General features: G+C 37.8%; 1 protein-coding gene across 18 annotated transcripts in view; it reads right to left on the reverse strand.

Annotated features, from left to right (window-relative positions):
- MYT1L (myelin transcription factor 1 like) overlaps nucleotides 1–21874 on the reverse strand; it is a 317451-nt gene that overhangs the window by 69475 nt on the left and 226102 nt on the right. For 10 of the 18 annotated variants that reach the window (XM_087775981.1, XM_087775982.1, XM_087775980.1 and 7 more), the window contains 4 exons: nucleotides 11165–12142; nucleotides 6526–6660; nucleotides 3873–3963; nucleotides 1484–1591 (listed from right to left, as the gene is read on the reverse strand). In XM_087775981.1, the coding sequence (XP_087632107.1) occupies nucleotides 1484–1591; nucleotides 3873–3963; nucleotides 6526–6660; nucleotides 11165–12142 (1312 nt within the window). The remainder of the gene's footprint in view (nucleotides 1–1483; nucleotides 1592–3872; nucleotides 3964–6525; nucleotides 6661–11164; nucleotides 12143–21874) is intronic. The other 8 variants (XM_087775991.1, XM_087775985.1, XM_087775989.1 and 5 more) reach the window with 3 other exon arrangements.

Below are 21874 nucleotides of genomic sequence, written 5' to 3' on the forward strand. Positions count from 1 at the left end.
AAATCTGAAACACAGGGCAGGCTCACAAGCAAAGTTAAGATTGCAGCACAACTTCCTAGGGAGTTTGCCAGCAAACCAGATGCTGCTTTTGAGCAGTTGTCTTCTTTGTACGGCATCTGACTTCAGTGGCTTCCCTCTAATGAACAGTGGTAAAAGCTACTCCATTTTTGATCTGTCTTTTTCCATCAAGTGAGAAACTGTGTTCTTTTCTCAAAGGGTGTTTTTTTGTTAATAGATTTTGAAGAACCCTTGTCTAAGAAGACTGTCTGGGATACTGTATGAAAAATTGTACAATCTGAATTAGGAGCAGTTAAGATAAAGTGCATCAAAAACAATCTGAGGAAGGAAAATAAAGTCAACAGGCAAAACAAAAAATCTTCTGTAGATGTGAACCGTAATTCTGTGTTCTTAGCTCTGTGGAAAGACTGGTTTTTGAAAAGACCATCAAGATCAGATGAAGTTTTAAGAGAATATTCAAAGAATGATGTTGATAATACAGTAGAAAACTTTCATTTTAAGCAGCCCTATCAGATTTTAAATCTAGAAGACAGCTAAATACTAAGAAACCTATGGGATAAGTAGGAAACTCTGGGAACTAAAGCTGCGGCACTTCCTCCACGCATTTTGAGGCAGCTGGGAGGGATGTACCTATCCCAGCCCACAGATACCGCAGTATCCATGGAGAAATTCTGCAGCTCTTGGGGCATCATCAGCATAAGGCTGGTACAATCATGCAGAAGTCTTGTTCCTTTACATGTATCCTTCACACTTCCGCTCCTTAGAAATAATATTTTTTCCACCCACATATCTCAAAAGAGGAGACAATAGCACAAAGCTGGATACAGCTTTGGATAAATGCAGAATCGTATATGGATGAAGATAAGGGGTATAATTATGTCAGACTGGTTCAAGGTCCTTCGCATATGAAAATTTAGGACAATTTTTCTCTTTCCATCCTTCCTGGCAGTGAGTGAGGGAACAGAGACAAAGAACTAAGCCTGACCTTATTTTGGAATCTAACCTATACCTGGCATTTTTCCAAGTGTCCTGCCAAAAGGTGTACTACTGGTTTGGTAATGTAAATAGGGCTTCTGGTTTAATTTAAACTGATATTTACTAGTAAAAGCCTGCTGAAAAAACCAAGACTTACCGGTAAATATTAGTTTATTCCCAAAAGATACCAACTTTTTTCACATTGTTCTTAGACTTTGCACTCCAGCAGTCATCTTTACACCAAACAATGCCTAAGACAAAAATGAGCTTTTCAGCTTTACATGTATTTGCCAAAATAATTACCAGCCCTCCCCCCTGTAAATTGAGTGGGATATATACACTGTGAGAATTGGATCCAGAAGCCCTAATTCTAACTCTTCTTTAAAGGAGATATATATGTATATACAACGTATATAAATATAAGTTCTCAGATTAGGTGAATGTGTGATGAATTCTGCATAATAATAAGTATTATAGTGATTTCTAATACCTTAAAACCCGATCTGATGCCTGGTTTGATTTTGACACATCACAGTTCTGATGCTTCTCTTGAGCTTTAGCCAGTTTCTCTGCTGCAGCAATAGGACATCCAGAGAGGCTGCAATTACAGAAAGGAAATTTAATTGTCTTGTCCTGCATAGTTTCACATTATAGCACTGATCCAATTACTCCTTCTCCTCCTTAGCCAGCATCAGGAAGAATCTGAAGGAAAAGAGTTTCCAAAAGCTTTTTGGTCATATGTATTTTTTCTAGAATAGACTTTCTTTGTTCTGCTTTCAAAGTTGCATGGTAGATCTTACATCTGCTCTTCTTCTCTGACTGTATATGGGTAGATTATTCATGGATGTCAGCCAGTGAACATACCAGAGGAGGGGAGAATATAAACTGGAATCTACTGTGCAGCTCTGCTAGCAGACTTGTGACCTTTATGCATCTACAAATATTGCCAATGAAATGGCTCCTGAAGATGATTAAATGACAACATCATATAGGCCAAATCTTGCACTGCTTCACACCTCATTCAACTCCATTAACTCCAATCTTTTTGCAAGGCATATAAATGAGTGCAAAATTTGGCCTTGGGTCTCTAAGTCTACATCTCAGCTATGTTATACTTAGTGTTTGTTCATGAATTTCAGCCACTAAAGTATGTTTTCTAATAGTAGATGATGTAACATGAAAAGAACTTCTGCACTTGAATCGAAATTCAATTAAATTTGCACATGCTAAACTATTATTTAAGTGACAATAATAAGCCTGATTCTTCTGGAAAAGATTTAGAACAGGGAAAAATAAATATATTGATGCCAGCAGATGGTGCTCTTAGTGAAGCTGTAAAAACCTGTGACCTGACAATGGAGGGGGTCCTTTCCTTGTCATAGTCTATTGCGTGCTTATGTGACCGCAGCTCTCTGTGTTCTCCACAGGAAAAGAAATTAAAATGAAAGGCAAATCAGTGCATTCCCAGATGTTCCCTTCTCTACAGGAAATAAGGGGGAAAAAAAAGAATAAAAAAAGTGAAGCAGAGCAAAATGCCCCAAAAGCTGCAGAAAGAGGTGAGCACAGACTGCAGACTGGTCCCCCCAGCCCTCCCTTGCTGCCCTAGTTCTGCAGAGGGGTGAGGGGGCTCTGTGCGGTTTTGAAGTCATGCCAGAGGGCAGCTGCGCTCCACTGACATGTTCTTCTTCAGACACCTCAAATATTCTAGTAGACATTCAACCAGAAGTGAATGCTGCTTCAAGCAGCAGTAATTCCCATAAAGCCTTCTTAGAGGTTTTTGCTGCATCTACTGGCAGCATCACTGCAGAGAAGAAAGGGGTACCAGAGCTTACTGCAGATGGGTTGGTACCCACAAGAGTCTTCCAGGAGACATGCAGTTAATGTGAGGGGCTCTAGTAACCCAGAGCTTCAAAAGACTGAACATCCAGTATCTGTGTAGTCCCTTAAGCCTTCATGCTACAATTAACAGTAAAAAAAGGAATTCGATAATAGGAACCTTGCATAGTTCCTTTTACCCTCTTACCCACATTTCTTGGATTTTTTAAAATTGTAAAGAAATAAGCAAGATCTTGTTGTCCTGTGGGAGAATTATGACATGTACTAAAAATTACAGTAACATTTTGATAATTTTGTTATTTGTTTGACAGAACTTAATAGGCAATGGCATCCCTTTTGTAAGAATCTATTACTAGTCTCAGGAAACTATAGAAAAATTGCTTTTTCTCTTTTTCTTCTTTTGTTTGGCTAGAATATTTACATCTAACATTTCTGGCTTCTCATTTTTAAATTTAATGAGACATTTTCATAATGTTTCTTAAATAGGCAAAATTCTCATTTTGTTTTAGCTGAATAAGGACTTTGTGGTTGACACTGTGGTCAGTAGGAAAGCTAACTCTTACAATGTCTGTGTACTTTAAATGCCATTTCTCATGTATTAAAAAAAACATTTAAAATAATTCCTGAAGACAGTGAAGTGTGAGAACAAGAGCTCTGCCCTAGTCCTGCTGATGTTGGCAGACTCTTCCTTCTCCCTGCGACATACCCGTAAGGAGTCATACCATTCATTTCGTACAACTGCTCTTCAGCTAATATCGAAACAAAAAGAAAACAAATCCACCCAAAAAGCTAAAGGATGCTTAAAATGCCTTCTGTGGATCAATTCATCCATACTGAAGCAAACGCACACTCGTCCTCCTCAGAAAATACATGAATAAATGTTACTCTTTAAAATGGATAAAGCACACGAAGCACCATCTGTCAATCTTAAGAACAAAACAACGAAACACACACTCACACCCCCCCGGCAATGGACTGCTAGAAGGGCTGCAGTTCGGAGGCATTGTTCCCTCTAGATTGGCGTCCAGCGACGGCATCCTTACCTTCGGTGGGAATTCCTGTTGCTATTTACGTGGCCCCGGCCTGTGCAGCCTGGTGTAGGACACTTAAGAACATTTTCATGCATGGCAAGAACTTGACAAGGAGAGTAAGAGAAAACAGCAGAGTATGAAAACAAGAAAAAAAAAATCAAATCCCAGTATATATGAAACCATTTTAAAACAAAGCAGGATTCATTAACAACCAGCATTCCTCAAAATACACATGACACACATAGCCAATAAAGCCTGATGAGGGAAGTAAGTATCGTGACCCTATGCTCATTAACACAGGGTAACAGTGAAAGTTATGAAGGTTACAGAACCTATAAACAAATGCATCTCTGGTGCAACAGTGAAGCAGAAGACTTCCAATATCTTCTTCATACAAAAACACTGAGCAAAGATCAGCTCACTTCATACAAAAACACTGAGCAAAGATCAGTAAAATGTGAGCTAGCAACGGTCCAATACAAAATTACGGACTAGAAAAATTCTTTCAGAAAATGCATGCATTCATAATGCATAGCTTTATACACACAGTATCAAACTCGAGAGCTGAAATCCGCTCTCAAGTTATACTGGTGGAACACTGAATTATTTGAAACACACCTCAGTACAACCCTAAACAAAATTTAACCCTAACTATAAGACAGCCCAATTGAGTTAGGGGCCAGTTCTGCCCACTTTCACATAGATACATCATTCATATCTATATGATGAGCAGAATTGGTCCTTTAATTTTTATTTGTATTCTCTACAGATATGAAAATTGCAATGGATAGAATTTTTTCAAAAGACTAAAAACTAAAAATAAGCACTTAAAAAAATTGAGGGATGGAGGAAGAAAAAGAAAACTGTAAAAAAGAAAGAAGTGGTACAAGCTGAAGCAAGTAAACTGATTTACATCTGCATCCATTTCAAGCTGGATGGAAAACTCACTCCCAAGGATGCTCAGAGCAGTGCTCCTCTAAATCATAAAGCTCATGCTATGAAGTGCCAAATTATCAAGAACTTTTTGATAACACTAAAGAGTTTTGTATGATGTGAGACATATCTGAATCCATGTCTCAGGGCTGGATGGCAGTACATCACTCTATGGAAAAAGGCCATGCAGCCCTTGCAAAGTTCTGGTTGTGTCATACAAGAACTAATCTGGAAGCCTGTATTTAGTTCTCACTCAAAAAGAGAGCTAATAAAATCAGTTAATTCCTTGACTGAGTTAAGAACTGAATAAAAGCTGTTCAGAGACTTGAGAATTTAACCACATATACTGATTAAAAGATAACCATCATCATCACCCCATCATCAATGTACTAAAACGTGTATAGATGCAAAAGCTTTACTCTGAAATTCCCACTATTCAAAGCTGTTCTTGAAACATGCTTCACAAGGCCAACATCACAGGAAAAAAATTAAAAGATGAGCTCACCTTTTTTCATTTTAGTAGGTACAAGAGCATGCAAACAGTTTAAAGCTATATTCTTCTTTGATTTACAAAGTTTTCTAAAGAGCTTTTTATTTACCATTTGTAAAAACCAGAGAACTTTGAGCAACTGAATAAATATTTGTGTTTCAGAAAATTACAGGGTCTTGCAAAGCAGAGAAATTACTCTATTTGTTCTACTGTATTCAGAGATCAACCAAGCTATAGCAAAGTTTCCTAAAGCACTTCCTCATCACTTTACTTCTGGAAGAAGCCACTCTACCATGAAAGAGGAGACTTTTTATGTCTGCCACTCTTGGTGTGCTAATCTGCTTCTGTTTTCCTATCCATCAAAATCTACTTTCCTTTGGAAACTGGGGGACCATTTTAGCCCTGACAGTCTTTATAATGTTTCCTTTAGGCTCCTGTAAATCCATTGAGGTTACGTCTATAAGTGCTGATGGACAGTGGGGATTTTAGGTCCATAGGCTTCAATGGAATAACTAAATTTTAAAGTTGGTGTGAAAGAGAACTGGATCTTAGCTAGACGTTTGCCTGGTATAAATCAGCATAGAGCAATTAGCTTCAACAGAACTATGCTGATTCTACCAGCCAAGAAGGTGACTTCCAGAAATGGAACCCTCTGCCTTCAGGTAAACATCTCTGAGCCATATGGGTGAACCTCCTTTGCAGAGAATCTGCTGACATGGCAGGAAATTCCACCCATGTGACTGACGGGATGTTTGCTCAAAATACTGAATTGTATAACTAAGTAAACAGCCAAATTGTTATTTTTAATAATATAAACTAGTTTAATGTAAATTATGTTTCAGATACAACAACAACAAAGGAAACGGGTTGCAAGGTTTTCAAGTACAATTGCTTCTGTACAAGACAACAGGGACAGTTGATGTGACATCAGCACGCAGAAGTAAAAGCAGTGCACATCTTTCGGAAACCTTTTTCTCTGTTGACTGAATACATCTATTTAAAAATAACCTAGGGTTCTTAAAATCAAAGAATACAGCTTTAAAAGTTGTTCTTTTAGTGTAAAAGTTAGTAGAGAATGGAAATGATGGAATAAAGGAAAAAGTATAACACAGAACAGTTGACTAAGTTGAGACAAACCATACTGAAAAATGAAATTAATTTTTTAAATAAAAGGTTTAAAAAGCATGCTAGAAAAATCTTTGTAGTTTTATCCCCAGTTTCCATGAAACAATGTGAACTTACTTTCTGGAGGGACCCTATCTTTGTGTGGGCATCCTGACAAACTGCGGTGATGGGGGTAAAGCCCCGTTACATGGCCAGTTCCATCACACCCAGGGGTAGGACATTTGCTCTCTTTCTTTTCTGTTCTTGAGGGATCTATAATTTACAACAAATGTGTCAAGTGAATGATGCTTTTCACATTTCTGTAAGAAGGTTCATTTAATCATGTCATTTACTCTTTGGTAAATGTTCTTATGAAAACTAGAAGAAAAAAACCACTTCTACTTCTTAACACAGTTCTGTCACTTTTATCCCATTATCTTCTTTTCAGACTGCAGGCTCCTATGATCACAGCAATATCCATTCACAGTGATTGGAAAGTGACCTTTTTATAGCAATGCCATACCACTGTCAATCAATGCTCTGCTGGCAAACATCAGCTCAAGGGTGTAGGGTCATTTGGAAACTGTTTAGTTGGAGTTTCCCTTCTTTACATTCTTATTTGCCTGATGTATTAAGGTCTGCAAAAATTCAACGATTCAGCACAAATAAATCCCTTTTCCAAGGCTCACGGAGGAGATGACTCTTGTTTTCTTTAAATTCCTTATAAAGTGGTAGAAATTATGTAACTATTCCTTTATCTTCAATAAATTATGGTGGGGTAAATGTTGTAATCAGAATTACTGAAAGTATCACTGGCTGAGTAAATTTGGACCATTACAAACATGCATATATAATGCTTGAATATTCATATGCTTAAAAGGTTAATGAACTTTTAGAATGTTGTTGGATTTTCTGTCTACAAATCAATGAAAAGTCTAAATAGACATTTTTTCAACAAAATAAAGTTTTCTGCCAATAATGTAGTGAAACTGCTGGTGAGATGAATCCTGAACTAGAACTTTCTCACATACTTCATCAGCTTGTTTCCTTTAACAGAACATCTGTAAAATAACATCCCTACCCTTCCAGCCCAGCACATGATACAAATTACATCTTATCATCTTGACCACAGTTGCCAGATTTTGGAGACTATTGCCAATTTTCATATTAGTATTAAGGAAATAAAATTCAGGATACTGTAACTGCTACCATTTTGGCTCAAGATCAACCAACGACCTCCTTCCATTTTTTTAATCCATCCTCCTTTCAATACCCCATCTGAGCTATTGTCATTTAAGTATTTTATGCTGTTCTTGTCATTGCTTTCCTTCAGTATTTATGCTTTCATCTCTGGAAAAAAAGACTTTTCAACTTGTTTTCCATTAAGTCTTTCTTACATTAAATTCCATCCCAGCTTCCGCAAATGCAACCCTCAGTACAGTCAGTGGAAATTTCAGTGCTTGCAAAACTTCACACACAACCCATTTTTTTTCAGCATTAATCAATACAATCCAGAGGTCAGATTCAGTTGTGGACTTATTTTTCCTTGATTTCCCCCTGGTAGCTTTTAGAGAGATATATATGTATAAATATATATATATATATATATATTTACATTCCAAGTTCATCCAAAACACCTTCATTTTAGAGAAATTCTTTAGCTCATTTTAATGACTCTTCATGTCTTAAATACATTCTTAGATTTTAATATGATATTTAAACCTTGTCTTTTGCAAATGAAATCCCTAATTATGAAAGTTTTATTTTACTTAACCTGCATGCTGACTGTAGAATACAGTTCTTTTTTTCATGCTCTTTAACGATAAATACACATACAAATCTATCTCCAAAGGGCTATACAGTTATCACAACACTCCTGGAAATACTGTAGTCTTATATGTCAGGAAATTGAAACAAAGAGATCAAGAAGTTAAACCCAAGGCCACAGAAGGAGCAAATGTCAGAGGAGGGATTTGAATTCCTGCCAGATAGGCCTGTGCTGAGACCACTAGAACAGCAAGCCCACAGCTACATACATACACAACTCTAAGCAACTCTTCATGTCAAGTACTTTGGGATGTGTAAAAGTATTAGATAAGTGAATAAGCAATGTAAATGAAATATAAATTATGTAAATATAACAATATTCAAAGACTGCAAAAAATGTAGATGATTAATAGACCATAATGGCTTTTTAGAAACTTTAAACTAGAGAAACTTTAGCTACTCCGCATTGTCAGAACTCCACAGAAGTCAATGAAGGTATTCTAATTTAGAGCAGCTGAGGATCTGGACACTTACATCCTACAGTGTCCAGCAAATCCTCCTCTGTATTTAATTCTATGCTATAAAGTTATAGCATGTATCAGATCCTTAAGAGCCTTTATGGTCTAAAGAGTCAGAAAAGATGCTGTATACTAGTCTTAATGATTTCAAAACTTGCATAAATTGTACTTGCACAATTTCCCATTGCTTTTAATGGAAGACATTTGACTAAGCTTTCCACAACTTTATACAAAACACTGGATACTCTTCTGTAAATCCTTTTCTGCTAATCTAATTGGGAGAAATATTGCATAGTTTTATTTAATTCTGTAACCTTTCCTCACTCCTTGCCACAATGGGAGTATTGCCTGAGTGGAGGTTGTCAGAGGACTCAAAAGGTTTTAAAATTCATAAATTTCAGAAGAAAGCCTGTTTAGAAGGCTTTAAATGGCAGGGAAAAAACGGTTAGTGGTCCCTTAGCAGTTGTTTCAGCAATCTCTGAAAGCAGAACTCCTGAACCCAGGAGGTAGTTCTCACTGCAAACCTGTGTACCCAGAAAGTTTCCACTTAACTGTATCATACATCTCTGTCAGTATCTCTTCCAGGAGTATTTGGAAGATAATGTGTGAGTGGAGAACAAATGATATAAGCAATTGTCTTAAAGCTTCCTCTCTCAACAACTACCAGAATGTTTCCTATGTTTGTTAAAGTAAGGAAGGAATATGTTTTTCTTTCTTCCTTTATTAAAAAAGCGTAGAACGATCCACTCCACAAAGCTTCTTGGTCCAAACTACCACAATATTTAGTCCCTGGCTGGTGTTTGGACCCATTATCAATTCAGCCTGCAGCTTCCAAGAGATAGGATGGTTCAAAGAAACTAGCATTTACTGAAATAGGAAGTCCATACTTTTGTTACTGTCAGAAATGATACAGTCTTTTTGGAGACAGCAGATCTATATGCATAAATGCTTTCCCAGGCATACATAGACTGGAAGGGCTGGACAACACCAGAGTTAAAAAGCTCTTCAAAAATTAATATTGGTTTGCCATGTTTTCTGTGGTTTTATTAGAGACATATATTCAAAGGGAAATGTACCTACAATAGGTCATATGCGAACAACATTTAGCACAACATCCGCATGGCTATGCAGTAATACACTAACTAAATAGTCTTCCCCAAATACCCGAAGTTACTACAGCACTCACTGGACCATATATTTGTGTTTAAAACAAATAAAACTTCACTAAAATACATTGCAGAAGAGTGTTTGACATCAGTAATTTCCATGCTTTTCTAAAAGACTGGTCATTGCTTTTCTTTAAGGCTTGTAAAAAAAGATCAAAACCTTTCTTGGACCAAGATGTTGTCTGCCTACCTGAACGTCACAGGCAGATCTTAGGGTATCACTCTTTCAAAACAGGGATTTATAAAAAGGAGGAAAATGCGCACCATCTCACTTGTCGAAAGGAAACCAAATATTTTTACAACAAATATAAGATGAACTCAGTCCCTGCTTAGCCTCTCCCAAGAAATACCACGTCTTCAACTTCCACTAAAGTCAATGGGAATCAGGGATGTTCAATGAGTCTCAGGAGGTATTGAACACTTTATACAACAGGGCCCTACATGTACAGATGTAGACACGTTGAAGAGGGGTGTGGTAATATAAACACACCATCACCATGATAATCCCATAAATTAAAAGGCATTCTAAAGGTAACGTTTAGTCTGTTCTTTTTTTGTTCTTTTTTTTTTTTTTCTTTTCTTTTATATTGAATTATGGTCAAGGCAGCACCTTAACTGTTTCCACAATGGAATGAAACCAGTGAAGTGGAATGCACATAAGAAAGAAATTGCTATTGATCTCAGCCCAGGCCACACCATGCCTTGCATAGCAAATGGTTTCCATTACCTTACTATCTTAAGATAATTAATGTGCAGTCACTGCCCCTATCTTATGTTATCGGTCATTCTGATACTGTTCAATTTCTATCAGGCAATTCTACATTTTAGATGGGAGAGGCTTCATCAATAACTGTCATTGATGATAATTTTATAAATCACGATGCCACCTACCCAATCCAATCTGTAAAATATGCACTTCATATCTGATTGACTACCTGCTACACAAAACCCCACTCTCCGATATAGTTTGCAACGTAATTCTCTTCATTGTTTTTTAATTATTACTGTAAAATATATTAAAAACTTGAGAAAAATCTTTGCCTCTTTCAACATGATCTCTTATTTGTTTTGTTTCCCTGAAAAGTTATTTTTTTAATTTCGCCAAATGATATTCACTGAAATACTGTACATACTTCTAACACTGCAGAATAATTTTTTTATTTTATAACCACAGCAGGATGCTATTTTACCGTCATGCCATACTACTACAATTTAAATAAAGTTCCCATTTTGTGGAATGAATAATTTCATTTCAGAATTCTATGCAAAACTTAACGTTAGCTCACACTTTCTCATGACATAACATACGGTATATAGAAATATTACCTTTACCATAATATGGCTTTTTGACATGGCCGTCACTGGGTTTAGGCTTCCTGTCATCTCCAGAAAGGTGTCTTGGAGACTGTTCCTCAAATGATCTCATATTATCCCTCCTTCCAGCTTCCACTGCCATTTTTTCTCTCATGGCTTTTGCTCTCTCAGTTTCCAAAGCAATTGCTTTCTCAAGCAGGGTTAAGTTACCTTTTGTCATATCAAACACTTCTTCAGACCTATCTGAAGTAATAGAGGTGGTATCATCGTCTCTTTCATGACAACCATCCTCCTTTGCACAGCTAGAAAAAGTCCTAGATCTGGGGCTCAACTGTTCTTCAAGCCTCATTAGGTTCATCATATCAGAGTAATTCCGGTCTGGTGTTCTTCCTTGGAAGTCATCTTCTTGCCTGACATGCTGACGAGTGTTCATGTTTTGCTGTTGATTTCTTTCCTGTGGGTTTGTCTCACTGAGTTTCCTAGCCAGATCAAAACACTGGTTCCTTAAGCACTCCAAACTGCTGAGACACACCTCTTCATCACTCTCCTCCACCATTTTTTCCGTAAGTCCATTGTTCACAGGCTTCCCTAGCATTACAAAGTTCATATTCCTATTATCTTGCTGTGAAGTATTGTCTGCATAATTTCTGTCATTAATGTTTTCTGAAAGCACTACACCATGTCCTTGTGCTAGTAATTTAAGGGAGTCCACTGTTTCCCTAACAACATCACTGTCTAAATCTAAACTCAGCTCACTTTTCCGACCAATATTTTCATTTTTGTCACTATCATCTTCCAGACTATTAGATGTATTGCTGTTCATTTCTGATTCTGTCCTGGCTCTGTATGCTGCATCCTCTGCAATTTTGCCAAGATTTAACAATGACTTGGCCACCAGTTCATCGTAATTATCATACTCATCATTATTGTTATCGTCTTTTTCTGTGTCTTGCATTATTCGAGTATTGTGACAATTCATTTGATGGTCTTCTGCATAAAAAACAGAAACAAAGAAAGAAACAAAGAAAGAAAGAAAAAGGAAAAGAAAAGAAAAAAGTGGCTACAATTGGAACTGTTGTTGCAATTGCACGGACAGAAAACAAACTGCATGTCAAATATTGTTAATCATACAGCAATTCTATAACACTAAGGCCCATGTGAAGTGAATTTCTCTATAGTCCATATGGCTATTTTTGTTTATTTGCTATTCACATGAATTCCTTTCACAGAACCGATAAGAAAAAGGCAATCAAAATGCTAATTACTGCTACTGCTAAATATTATGGCATAAATTCTTATGTTTCTCCTTTCACGTCTATATTTACAGTTTTATGGGGTTTATTACAATCATATTACCAATATGACAAAATTGCCTAGATTTCCAACTTTTCTCACTCCTGTATTTCCTGTAAATATGGTAGATGGCAAAGGAGTGAGTACTACTGGGTTTATTCTCCTACTGATGAACACCATTCACCAGAAGAGAAAGAATATACACCAAGCAGGAAACTGTCACTTTTTTAACACCATACACACCATTAACACTAGATAACCAATAACTGTACGCAAAGATCAAAATGGCATTTTACTTAGTGGATCCATTAGTAGAAATCAAAATCTCTCGGTTTAACTATGCAAACTGTGGAGAAGTAAGAATTTTAAAAGAGCTGTTACATGAAAGGAAGATAGAAGCAATTATATGCACAATATAATTTGAAGTAAATATGCTAGCCCAAATTATATGGTCATACAGGTATGATAGGGCTGGTATCTACTGTCCCGTGTATTGTAACGTAATGGTGCAGAGTTACCACATTTTACTTAGCTTTGTTTTAGTAACTGCTGAATAATAGAGGGACAACTTAATAAGATGGAGCCATTGTGAGGCCCTGAAGGTGAGATTCATCTCACCTAACTTTAGACATGAGCAAGGCAGGCATCTATATCTGAGTCAGTTATTTGATGTTCCCGTTCTTAGTCAGTAAGAGAAGCAGACACTTCAAGGATACAGTCCACCTGATCTGGTTAAGATAGAATAAAATTAATAACTATTAGAAGTGCCTGTTTCTCTTCATTGACAACAAAGGAACTCAGATTAGATGCCTACCTTAAAGATATCCACATTTGGTCAGATGAATATCATCCAGTGAGCATTTTCTGATATCTCGTGTTCACTCAGAAGTTATGTCATTCTTAGACCCATTCTTAAAACACATTAAAAAACATTCATCATTATTTACTAATGAACGTCTCATAAATTATATTTTGATAATCAGCTACTCAAGCAATATTTAAATGTTTTGCCTCACAACTGGAAAAGAAAGTTCCTAAATCTGTCATTACATTGATGTGCTAGGCCAGTTTTTCAGCTGGTGCAAATTGAAAGAAACGAGTAGAGCTAGGACAATTAACACCTGCTCAAGAGCTAGTCCATCAACTTCTGATAGCATCTTTTCAGCTCAGATGTATTTTCAATGCTGGTACACCTAAACACATAGCATCTTCTAAAGTGTGACTTTTATGTTTTGGGTTAAACAAACCGAAGTGGGAATTTTCAGGTAGTAGGTGGCTTGTACACTAAAATTTTGATGATAGGAAATCATTTTTGATAAAAATAATTTTTATGTCAGTGGACAAGATAATAAATCAGAGTTTTAAATACAAAGCTCAACAGCACAATAATTAATATTTCAGCCACAAGATAGTATGCCTTCTACACAGTGGTTAGGGATCCTGGGATGATAGTAGGCTGTAGTTAAGCAGCAGAACTGGTAGATGACTAGGCTACACCTAGGTGAAAAAAATGCTCTAAAGGTAAAATATTGTATAACATATATTATCTACTTTAACACAGTGCAAAGATAATTAATAGGGATGGAGGTATGGTATTTTTGCAAGACAAGATATTCCAAGTCAATAGTGGGTTACCTATTTATCATCAAAGCTAGTTTTATTTTAGTTGCTGTTGTTCTCAAGATAATCATAATTCATATTTACGTTTCAGTCCCTCAAAAATTAAGTATATTAGAGTAGCAGATTTTCAGTGTAAAATTAAGGGATGCCACTTACACTTCCTATTTGAAAAATTTCCATCTTGAATGACTGCATAGAAGTAGGCAGTTAAGGATTACTGGATAATTAGTTTGTGCTATTTGAAAAGCAAATGTTTTAATACACTAATAATAATTTTCTAAAGTGAAATGTACAAACAAATCCCACATTAATTTAAATATTAAGGATAAAACCTGATGCCAAGAAACCTGTTCAGTAGAAACTGCTACTTTTGTGAGGTGCTTCTTGTAACTATGTCTGATGGGCAGTCAAATGTAGCAGAAGGAACATCAAAGTAATTAAAGAAGCAGTGAGCTATAGCTCCAAATTGCCAGTGCCTTCAAGTTTAGGATGAGATATCTACAAACATTGGTGAAATCAATCCAAATCTAGCCCTAACAGGATACTGAAATAAAGAGTAGGAAAAAAACATATTTTCTCAAGCCATCCAGAGAACTGTTCAGGTATGCAGTGACTATTCTAGGCCAGCTTTTGAAATGTGAAAAGTTTCAGGGCTTGTTTTTTAAAACGGGGGTTTTGTGTTTGGTTTTACATGAATGAGAGTCATGTAGATGATCACCAATGGGAGGAATATGTTATACTTTGCCTCCACAACAGTGAAAAGTCAAAATATGAATCACGTACTGTATGAGTGAAGACATGTAAATTCCTTTTGAGTAGCCGAAGCTGGGTGAAAGCTGTAACTATAATATTTTTTATTCTGTTTGTTTGGTTATATCCTTTTCAGTTCTCCTGCCCGTTCAATCCTAAAAAGAAGAAGAAAAAAATGTGGTGGAGGAGAAGAAAGTGTAAAGCGTGAGTTCCAGATGTGAGAGACAGGAAAACAAAATATTTTAATCAAGTTTTGTTCCTCCTCTTTTAATTTTTGGCCTTTTCTTGCATCTACTTTCTTTAACTATTTTGCTTATGTTTCTTATCTCCATGCAGCAGTTAATTTTAATGAAAAGGATATTTATGTATACAATGTCATCTCCTCAGTAACAGTCTGTTGGATGCGGAGCCTGCTCTAGTGAAGCACCTGTGTCACCTGATTATTAAACTGAAATTTTAAGAAGTACTGAATTAGTTTGTGTACTAGTTAAGGGTCTTCTGGAAAGTATGTTAGCCTAGCAGCAATATGTGAACCTGTGTGCCTTTTCTTTGATTCAGCTCTGTAAAATCTAATCTTGCTTTCATTTCACATTTCTATGATTACTAAGATTTAACTTTTAACTTGGTAACTACCTTTACACTGTGCTGTTTAATGGCTGTTTGTTAAATGATTGCAAAGCATATAGGACTAAAACACCTACTCTACCCCTTACATAAGTTTTGTAACCATTGATCCAAATTGCAGTTTTTTATTTGGCGAAGAGGCTGAGTTTGTCTCAGAAAGACACAGGTTAGACAGTTTAGGTGAAGAGCAGACAAAGTTATCATATGTCCTTTTTCTGTTAGCTTTAGGGTTGCATGGACAAGGAATATGCAACACAGTTAAAAAAGAATATCAGATTATTTTAGCCCTCATCCACACAATACTATGACAATTTACATATTCTTGATTGCAAAATTTGTTCTTTTTAACTCCCAGCAGACATAATAAATGTCAGGAGGGAAATTATAGTGAAGAGTATGTGGAATAGCTATAAAGAGCTGGAAGCCTTTAGCCATCTCAACAGAAGTGCACTCTTGCATTGCGCTAAAAAAAGTGAATAATTTGATTTCTTATTGCACCTTTCATCCAAGGATCTCAAAGCACTTTACAAACATTATTTTTAAAAGCCTCACAACACCCCTGTGAGGTAGGTATTTTAATCCCATTTTACAGATGGGAAATTGAGACACAGAGAAGTTGAGTGACTCTTTCCATGTCATACCAGGAGTCACTGGAGAATAAGGACTACAGCCTCTACGTCCTTCTTTGTTTCCTCCCTTTGTTCCTATCACATCCATATTTAAACATTTTTTTTGGCAGAAGAAATGACTTGCTGTTTTTAGTGTTGGGAGTCATGCAAAACAGCACCTTCTTTTTGAAAAGGAAAATATACAGCATTTAGTTTGAGAGATTCTGCAGAGAGAGGCAATGATACTTCAGTAATAGCAGCTACATTCCTACCAAAGGCCAAAAACTTCAGAAACAAGACTTTCCAAATCTGTGGTCCGTGTATCAAATTACGTGTTATTATGCTTCTGCCTATGTCAGACCTGCATGAATAGCATCCTAATCTACAAATATTCACATAAAGTATTTGCAGAATAGACATGTTCTTACTTGGGTTATTCCTATTAATATCATAGAATCAGGCAGGAATTTAGATTAAGAGAGAGCGCATCAGATAATCCAGAAGAATGGGGATGCAACGTATTTATAAAATGATGTCAATTGTTATTCATCCATGTTTTCCCCGCTAAGTCCCTACGAGCTACCTGTATCCGTACAGTTTTGGAAAAGAATCTGAAGATGTCTGACAGATCCTTTGGCAAGATCATGACTGTGGTAATTTTGCTTCAAGTGACAGACTGCAACAGCTTCTTAAAAATTATCTAGCTTCTGACTCAAGCCGATATGTTCTGTTTAAGATTTTGTCTTTTCACCACGAGGTGCTGCTCACCTTTCTTTGACCTTAGAGCATCTCACACACCATCTCACATTGCACTGGTGCCACGGAATCATGGAGTAGCTGAGGCTGGAAGGGGCCTCTGGAGGCTGTATTTGGTCCAACCCTTGCTCAAAAAAAAGTGCCAGCTTAGAGCACATTGTCAGGGCCCTGTCCTGTCAATCCAGTTTTCAATATCTTCCAGGATGGAGAAACCACAGCATCTCTGGGAAATCTGTTCCAGTGTTTGACTACCGCCATAGTGAAAAATTCCTCATTTCTAAATGGAATTTCTTTTGTTACAACTTGTGTCTGTTGCCTCCTATTCTGTCACTGCACACCCCCACTTTCTCTCTACCCTCCACCTAACAGGATGCCATCCAGAGGAACCTGGACAAGCTGGGGAAGCGAGCCCATGTGAACCTCATGAGGTTCAACAAGACCAGGCGCAAGGTCCTGCACATAGGCTGGGGCAACCCCTGGTATCAATACAGGCTGGCAGATGAAGGGATTGAGAGCAGCCCTGAGGAGAAGGGCTTGGGGGTACTGGTGGATGAAAATCTGGATATGAGCCAGCAATGTGTGCTCGCAGCCTAGAAGGCCAACCATATCCTGGGCTGCATCTGCATTCAGGGAGCTGATTCTGCCCCTCTGCTCTGCTCTGGAGTACTCTACACCTGGAGTACTGCATCCAGCTTGGGAGCTCTCAGCACAGGAAAGACATGGACCTGTTGGAGCGGGTCCAGAGGAGGGCCACGAAAATGATCAGAGGGATGGAACACCTCTCCCATGAAGAAAAGCTGAGACTGTTGGGGTTGTTCAGCCTGGAGAAGAGAAGGCTCTGGGGAGACCTTATTGCAGCCCTTCAGTTCTTAAAGGAAAAGAAAGATGGGGACAAACTTTTTAGCAGGGCCTGTTGCGATAGGACAAGGGGTAATGGTTTTAAACTAAAATAGGGTAGATTTAGACTAGATATAAGGAAGAAATTTTTTATGATGAGGGTGATGAAACAATGAAACAGATTGCCCAGAGAGGTGGTAGATGCCCCATCCCTGGAAACATTCAAGGTCAGGCTGGACGGGGCTCTGAGCAACTTGATCTAGTTGAAGATGTCCTTGCTCATTGCAGGGAGGGTTGGACTAGATGACCTTTAAAGGTCCCTTCCAACCCAAACTATTCTATGATTCTATGATAAGTAGCTGAAGACAGGAATAAGATCTCCCCTTCTGCTCACAGTGAACAAACCCTTTTTCTCAGTCTCTCTTTGTACATCATGTGCTCCGGCTCTTTAATCATCTTGGTTGTTCACCACTGGACACCAATGTTTCAATGCTTGTACTGGAAAGCCCAAAACTGGAGTTTTAGTGCTCCACATACAATAGTGTAAGTGCTGAATAAAGGGGAATAATCACTTCCCCCAGCCTTCTGGTTAAAATTCTATGAAAAATCCTAAATTCTATGAAAATCTCCAGTCTTTTCATCCTGACAGCCAAACATTATTTCCAAAAAGTCAAAAGACAATGAATATGCTGGGGATTTTTTTTCCACCTCAGAGAGAGCAGAAAATACTTTTCAGTTACCTACAGGCATCCCTTTAAGGTCCTGGTTGACATGAAGCCTGCTTGTTCGGTTTGCAGTATCTGCAATATTTGGTACGAAGGCATACATTTAAGTTTGAGAAGGAACTTGCTGAGAGTATCTGTGATCAGAAGTGAATATGCTGGGTTTGCAAGGGTAGTGCAATTTAGCCAGTCATCCCCATCCAGTCCATGCTTCAAGAATCAGGTTCAGGCAGCCCTTAACTGGTTTAACCTGACTTCTGTCTGGGCAGATAATGAGATGGCTTTAGCTGATGACTGGTATTCATTTCATCCTACTTTTTCTCCCCAGGAAGTCTATATGAGGGAGGGGAGATATTCTGTCTCATAACCTTATAATGACTCAATGGAATATGGCAGTTTCTTGCTTTCTCTCAGGTTTCCACAGCTCAGCAGGGCAGCAGGCAATGAGGAAGCCAAAGCTATTCTCCAAATACTGAGATACAACAGGAAGACAGCAGGGGAGCAGAGGACCAGCTGCACCGATGGGAGAACACCCACTCAGACAGCTCTTGATATGGAGCTTCTCATGGGGCTACTCCAAAGGCTGCTTAGGAGACAGTGACCCCTACCTATACCCCTCTCCATGATCATTGCTTTTCAAAGAATCCAGCCTGAAGAACACATTTTCAGTTCATAAACTAACATTTTCTTTCTCACATACATATCTCTGAGAAAGACAGGTTGGAAACTGTTACTACAGGGATACATAATCTCTTTTCACTGGTCTTGTTCCAGTTCAGATCTCTGACTCAATGCAGATGTCCATATTGAACATGTCTCCATATGAACTAAACATCTAGACTCCATTTATAGGCAATGGACAAAAACATGCATCCTGGGATGTGATCTATCTCATCCTAAGCTAGGTATCTAAAGTAGATTGGCTGAATTATTCTGAGTCTGGTCACAGGATGGTTCAGCTCAGAAATTGTTTGCGGGAGTTCACTGGTAAAAGTAATGTACATGAGATGATAAAGTCAACACCTCTACTTCTGCCTGAAATTATTTTTGTTCTTATTTTTTTCTTCAAGTATTCATCAGGTGATTCATACTGACACCACCCTAACATATTATTCACTTTCAATTGCACTTTGTATGATTATTTTTAGGCTCTAGTCTCATTAACAAATTTCTGCACACTGAAGTATCTGAGCTACTTAAGAGCCAATGGAATTAATCTATCCAACATGAACTTTTCCCCTCTGTCCCTTTGTGTCTGGTGCTGTATTACGTTTTATGACTTCAAAATTATTTTATTAAATGGAACTTTGTCAAATCCTTTCCTAAAACTCGGATAAACTGTGTATATTATTTCCACACTGCCTATCTTCTCAGTGATGTGCAATTTGCAGATTTCAAGCAAAACACATATTTGCCAAAGGACACTTATTCTTTCTTTTATGAATACATTGGTATTACTTTTAGTTATGCATTTCTAAATAGCGAGTAATTTTGGCTCATCACTGTTTGTATCTTCTCCACAGATCAAGTCAAGTTTAACAGTCCTGGTTTTCCATATTATAAAAAGTCTCTGAGAGTCAACACTTGTTGGTTGGGTTTTTAAAAGTGCTCTGCATTGTCGAGTTCTGATTCTACTAATGACAATGATAGAACAGAATAGAATAGAACAGAACAGAACAGAACAGAACAGAACAGAATAGAACAGAATATTTCAGTTGGAAGGGATCTACTATGATCATCTAGCCCAACTGCCTGACCAATTCAGGGCTCACCAAAAGCATGTTGTTAACAGCATTGTCCAAATGCCTCTTAAACACTGACAGGCTCAGGGCATTGACCACCTCTCTAGGAAGCCTGTTCCAGTGTTTGGCCACCCTCTTGGTAAAGAAATGCTTCCTAATGTCAAGTCTAAACCTCCCCTGGTCCTGCTTTGAACCATTCCCACACGTCCTGTCACTGGATACCAGGGAGAGGAGCTCAGTACCTCCCTCTCCATGTCCCCTCCTCAGAAAGCTGTAGAGAGCAATGAGGTCGCCCCTCAGCCTCCTTCTCTCCAAACTACACAAACCCAGGGTCCTTAGCCACTCCTCATAGGACATCCCTTCCAGCCCTTAAAAATATATACATTTTTTATAATTATTTTAATAACATAAATATAACAATTCCATCAGTACGGTATAAAGACACAGCAAGTTACATCACATGAACTGTAGGAAAATGCTCACATATTAGGGAGGGAAAAATATAACAGAAAACAACTGCACTGTGCTGCATCACCTGTAATGTGGGTATTTTGTTTACCCCTGATTCTGTATATACATAGCTATATATATAGCTGTATACACACAGCTATACTGTAAAATTATCCTTCTTTCTTAAAGCCTTTTTGTTGCTATTTACACATTCTGCATAACACAGATTCTAGACTGCAGCTTTCACGTCTTTGTCATTTTCTGCTGTACCAGGAAGGAATCCTAACAGCATATTTCACCTGCTCTCTGCAGTACTCCCGTGCTGACCTCCTAATCATTTCTTTATGTCTTTCTGCATTCTCTTTTTTTTTTTTTTTTCCCCCTGCATAAGTCCTGCACTTCCTTTTACACTTGGAACTTATTCTTTCCATTTCTGTGTCAGAAGACCCTCCAGCCATTGAATCAAATTTGTTCTTAAAATCATACTTATCTTTAATGGGCATTTCAAGATGAATCACTTAAAAAAAATCTTATGAATAGCTGCAGCGATTTCTACATCACTTTCAGGTTGGACTTCTCATGTGGCATGTTGTATAGAAAGGAACAGATACAACTACACCTGTGCTGATTTGTGACTTAAACCTGGGAGACATCTAACACCAATCAGCTGTTCAAGGTTCTGTTTCTATGTGTACTGAAACAGCTCCAGCCTTAAGAAGCTCTCCACCTATCTGCCATTTAAGCCTTAAAGGATTCTATACGTTGGGTGTTTTCATACGTAAGTTCCCAGAGAGACCCAATCCAATAGGTATGCTCTAATACGCACCTGAAAGAAAAAGGGTTCCCATAAACTGTTGCTTTGAATGCCTTGCTTTAATTTAAGGGAAGAACTGCTTGTTTCATCCTTCATTTCCCCTGCTCACCCCAGCCTGCCCATCTCCCAGGTAAAATACCTTGTTTAGTAGGTTGCTTGCTAAAGAATTGGAAGGTTACAAAATCAGTAAAAGGTCTCCCAGTTTGAGTGGATTCAATACCACATCTCCCCAAAAACGTTTGCTAGTCACCACAATAAAAGCTAGACTGGACACAAGCTCCACTAGGAAGCAGAAAGCACAAGAGTCTAAGACCTATAATCTTTTTTTTTCCATGCTATTTGGGTCATGCAAAAATATACTGTCTTTATTGTACATATCATACAAGGGCACTTGCCTAAAAGAAAGAAATGTAGTGTCTGATCCCTGCTCCCAGGACTGATTTTGTAACCTAATATTAAGCAGTCAATTCATAAGATGGTTAGAGTGTCATTGGAGCAAAGACAGG

The sequence above is a fragment of the Nipponia nippon genome, unplaced genomic scaffold, assembly GCF_047370975.1.
Source record: "Nipponia nippon isolate SJK-2023a ecotype South Korea unplaced genomic scaffold, ASM4737097v1 scaffold_4, whole genome shotgun sequence".
NCBI lineage: Eukaryota > Metazoa > Chordata > Aves > Pelecaniformes > Threskiornithidae > Nipponia > Nipponia nippon.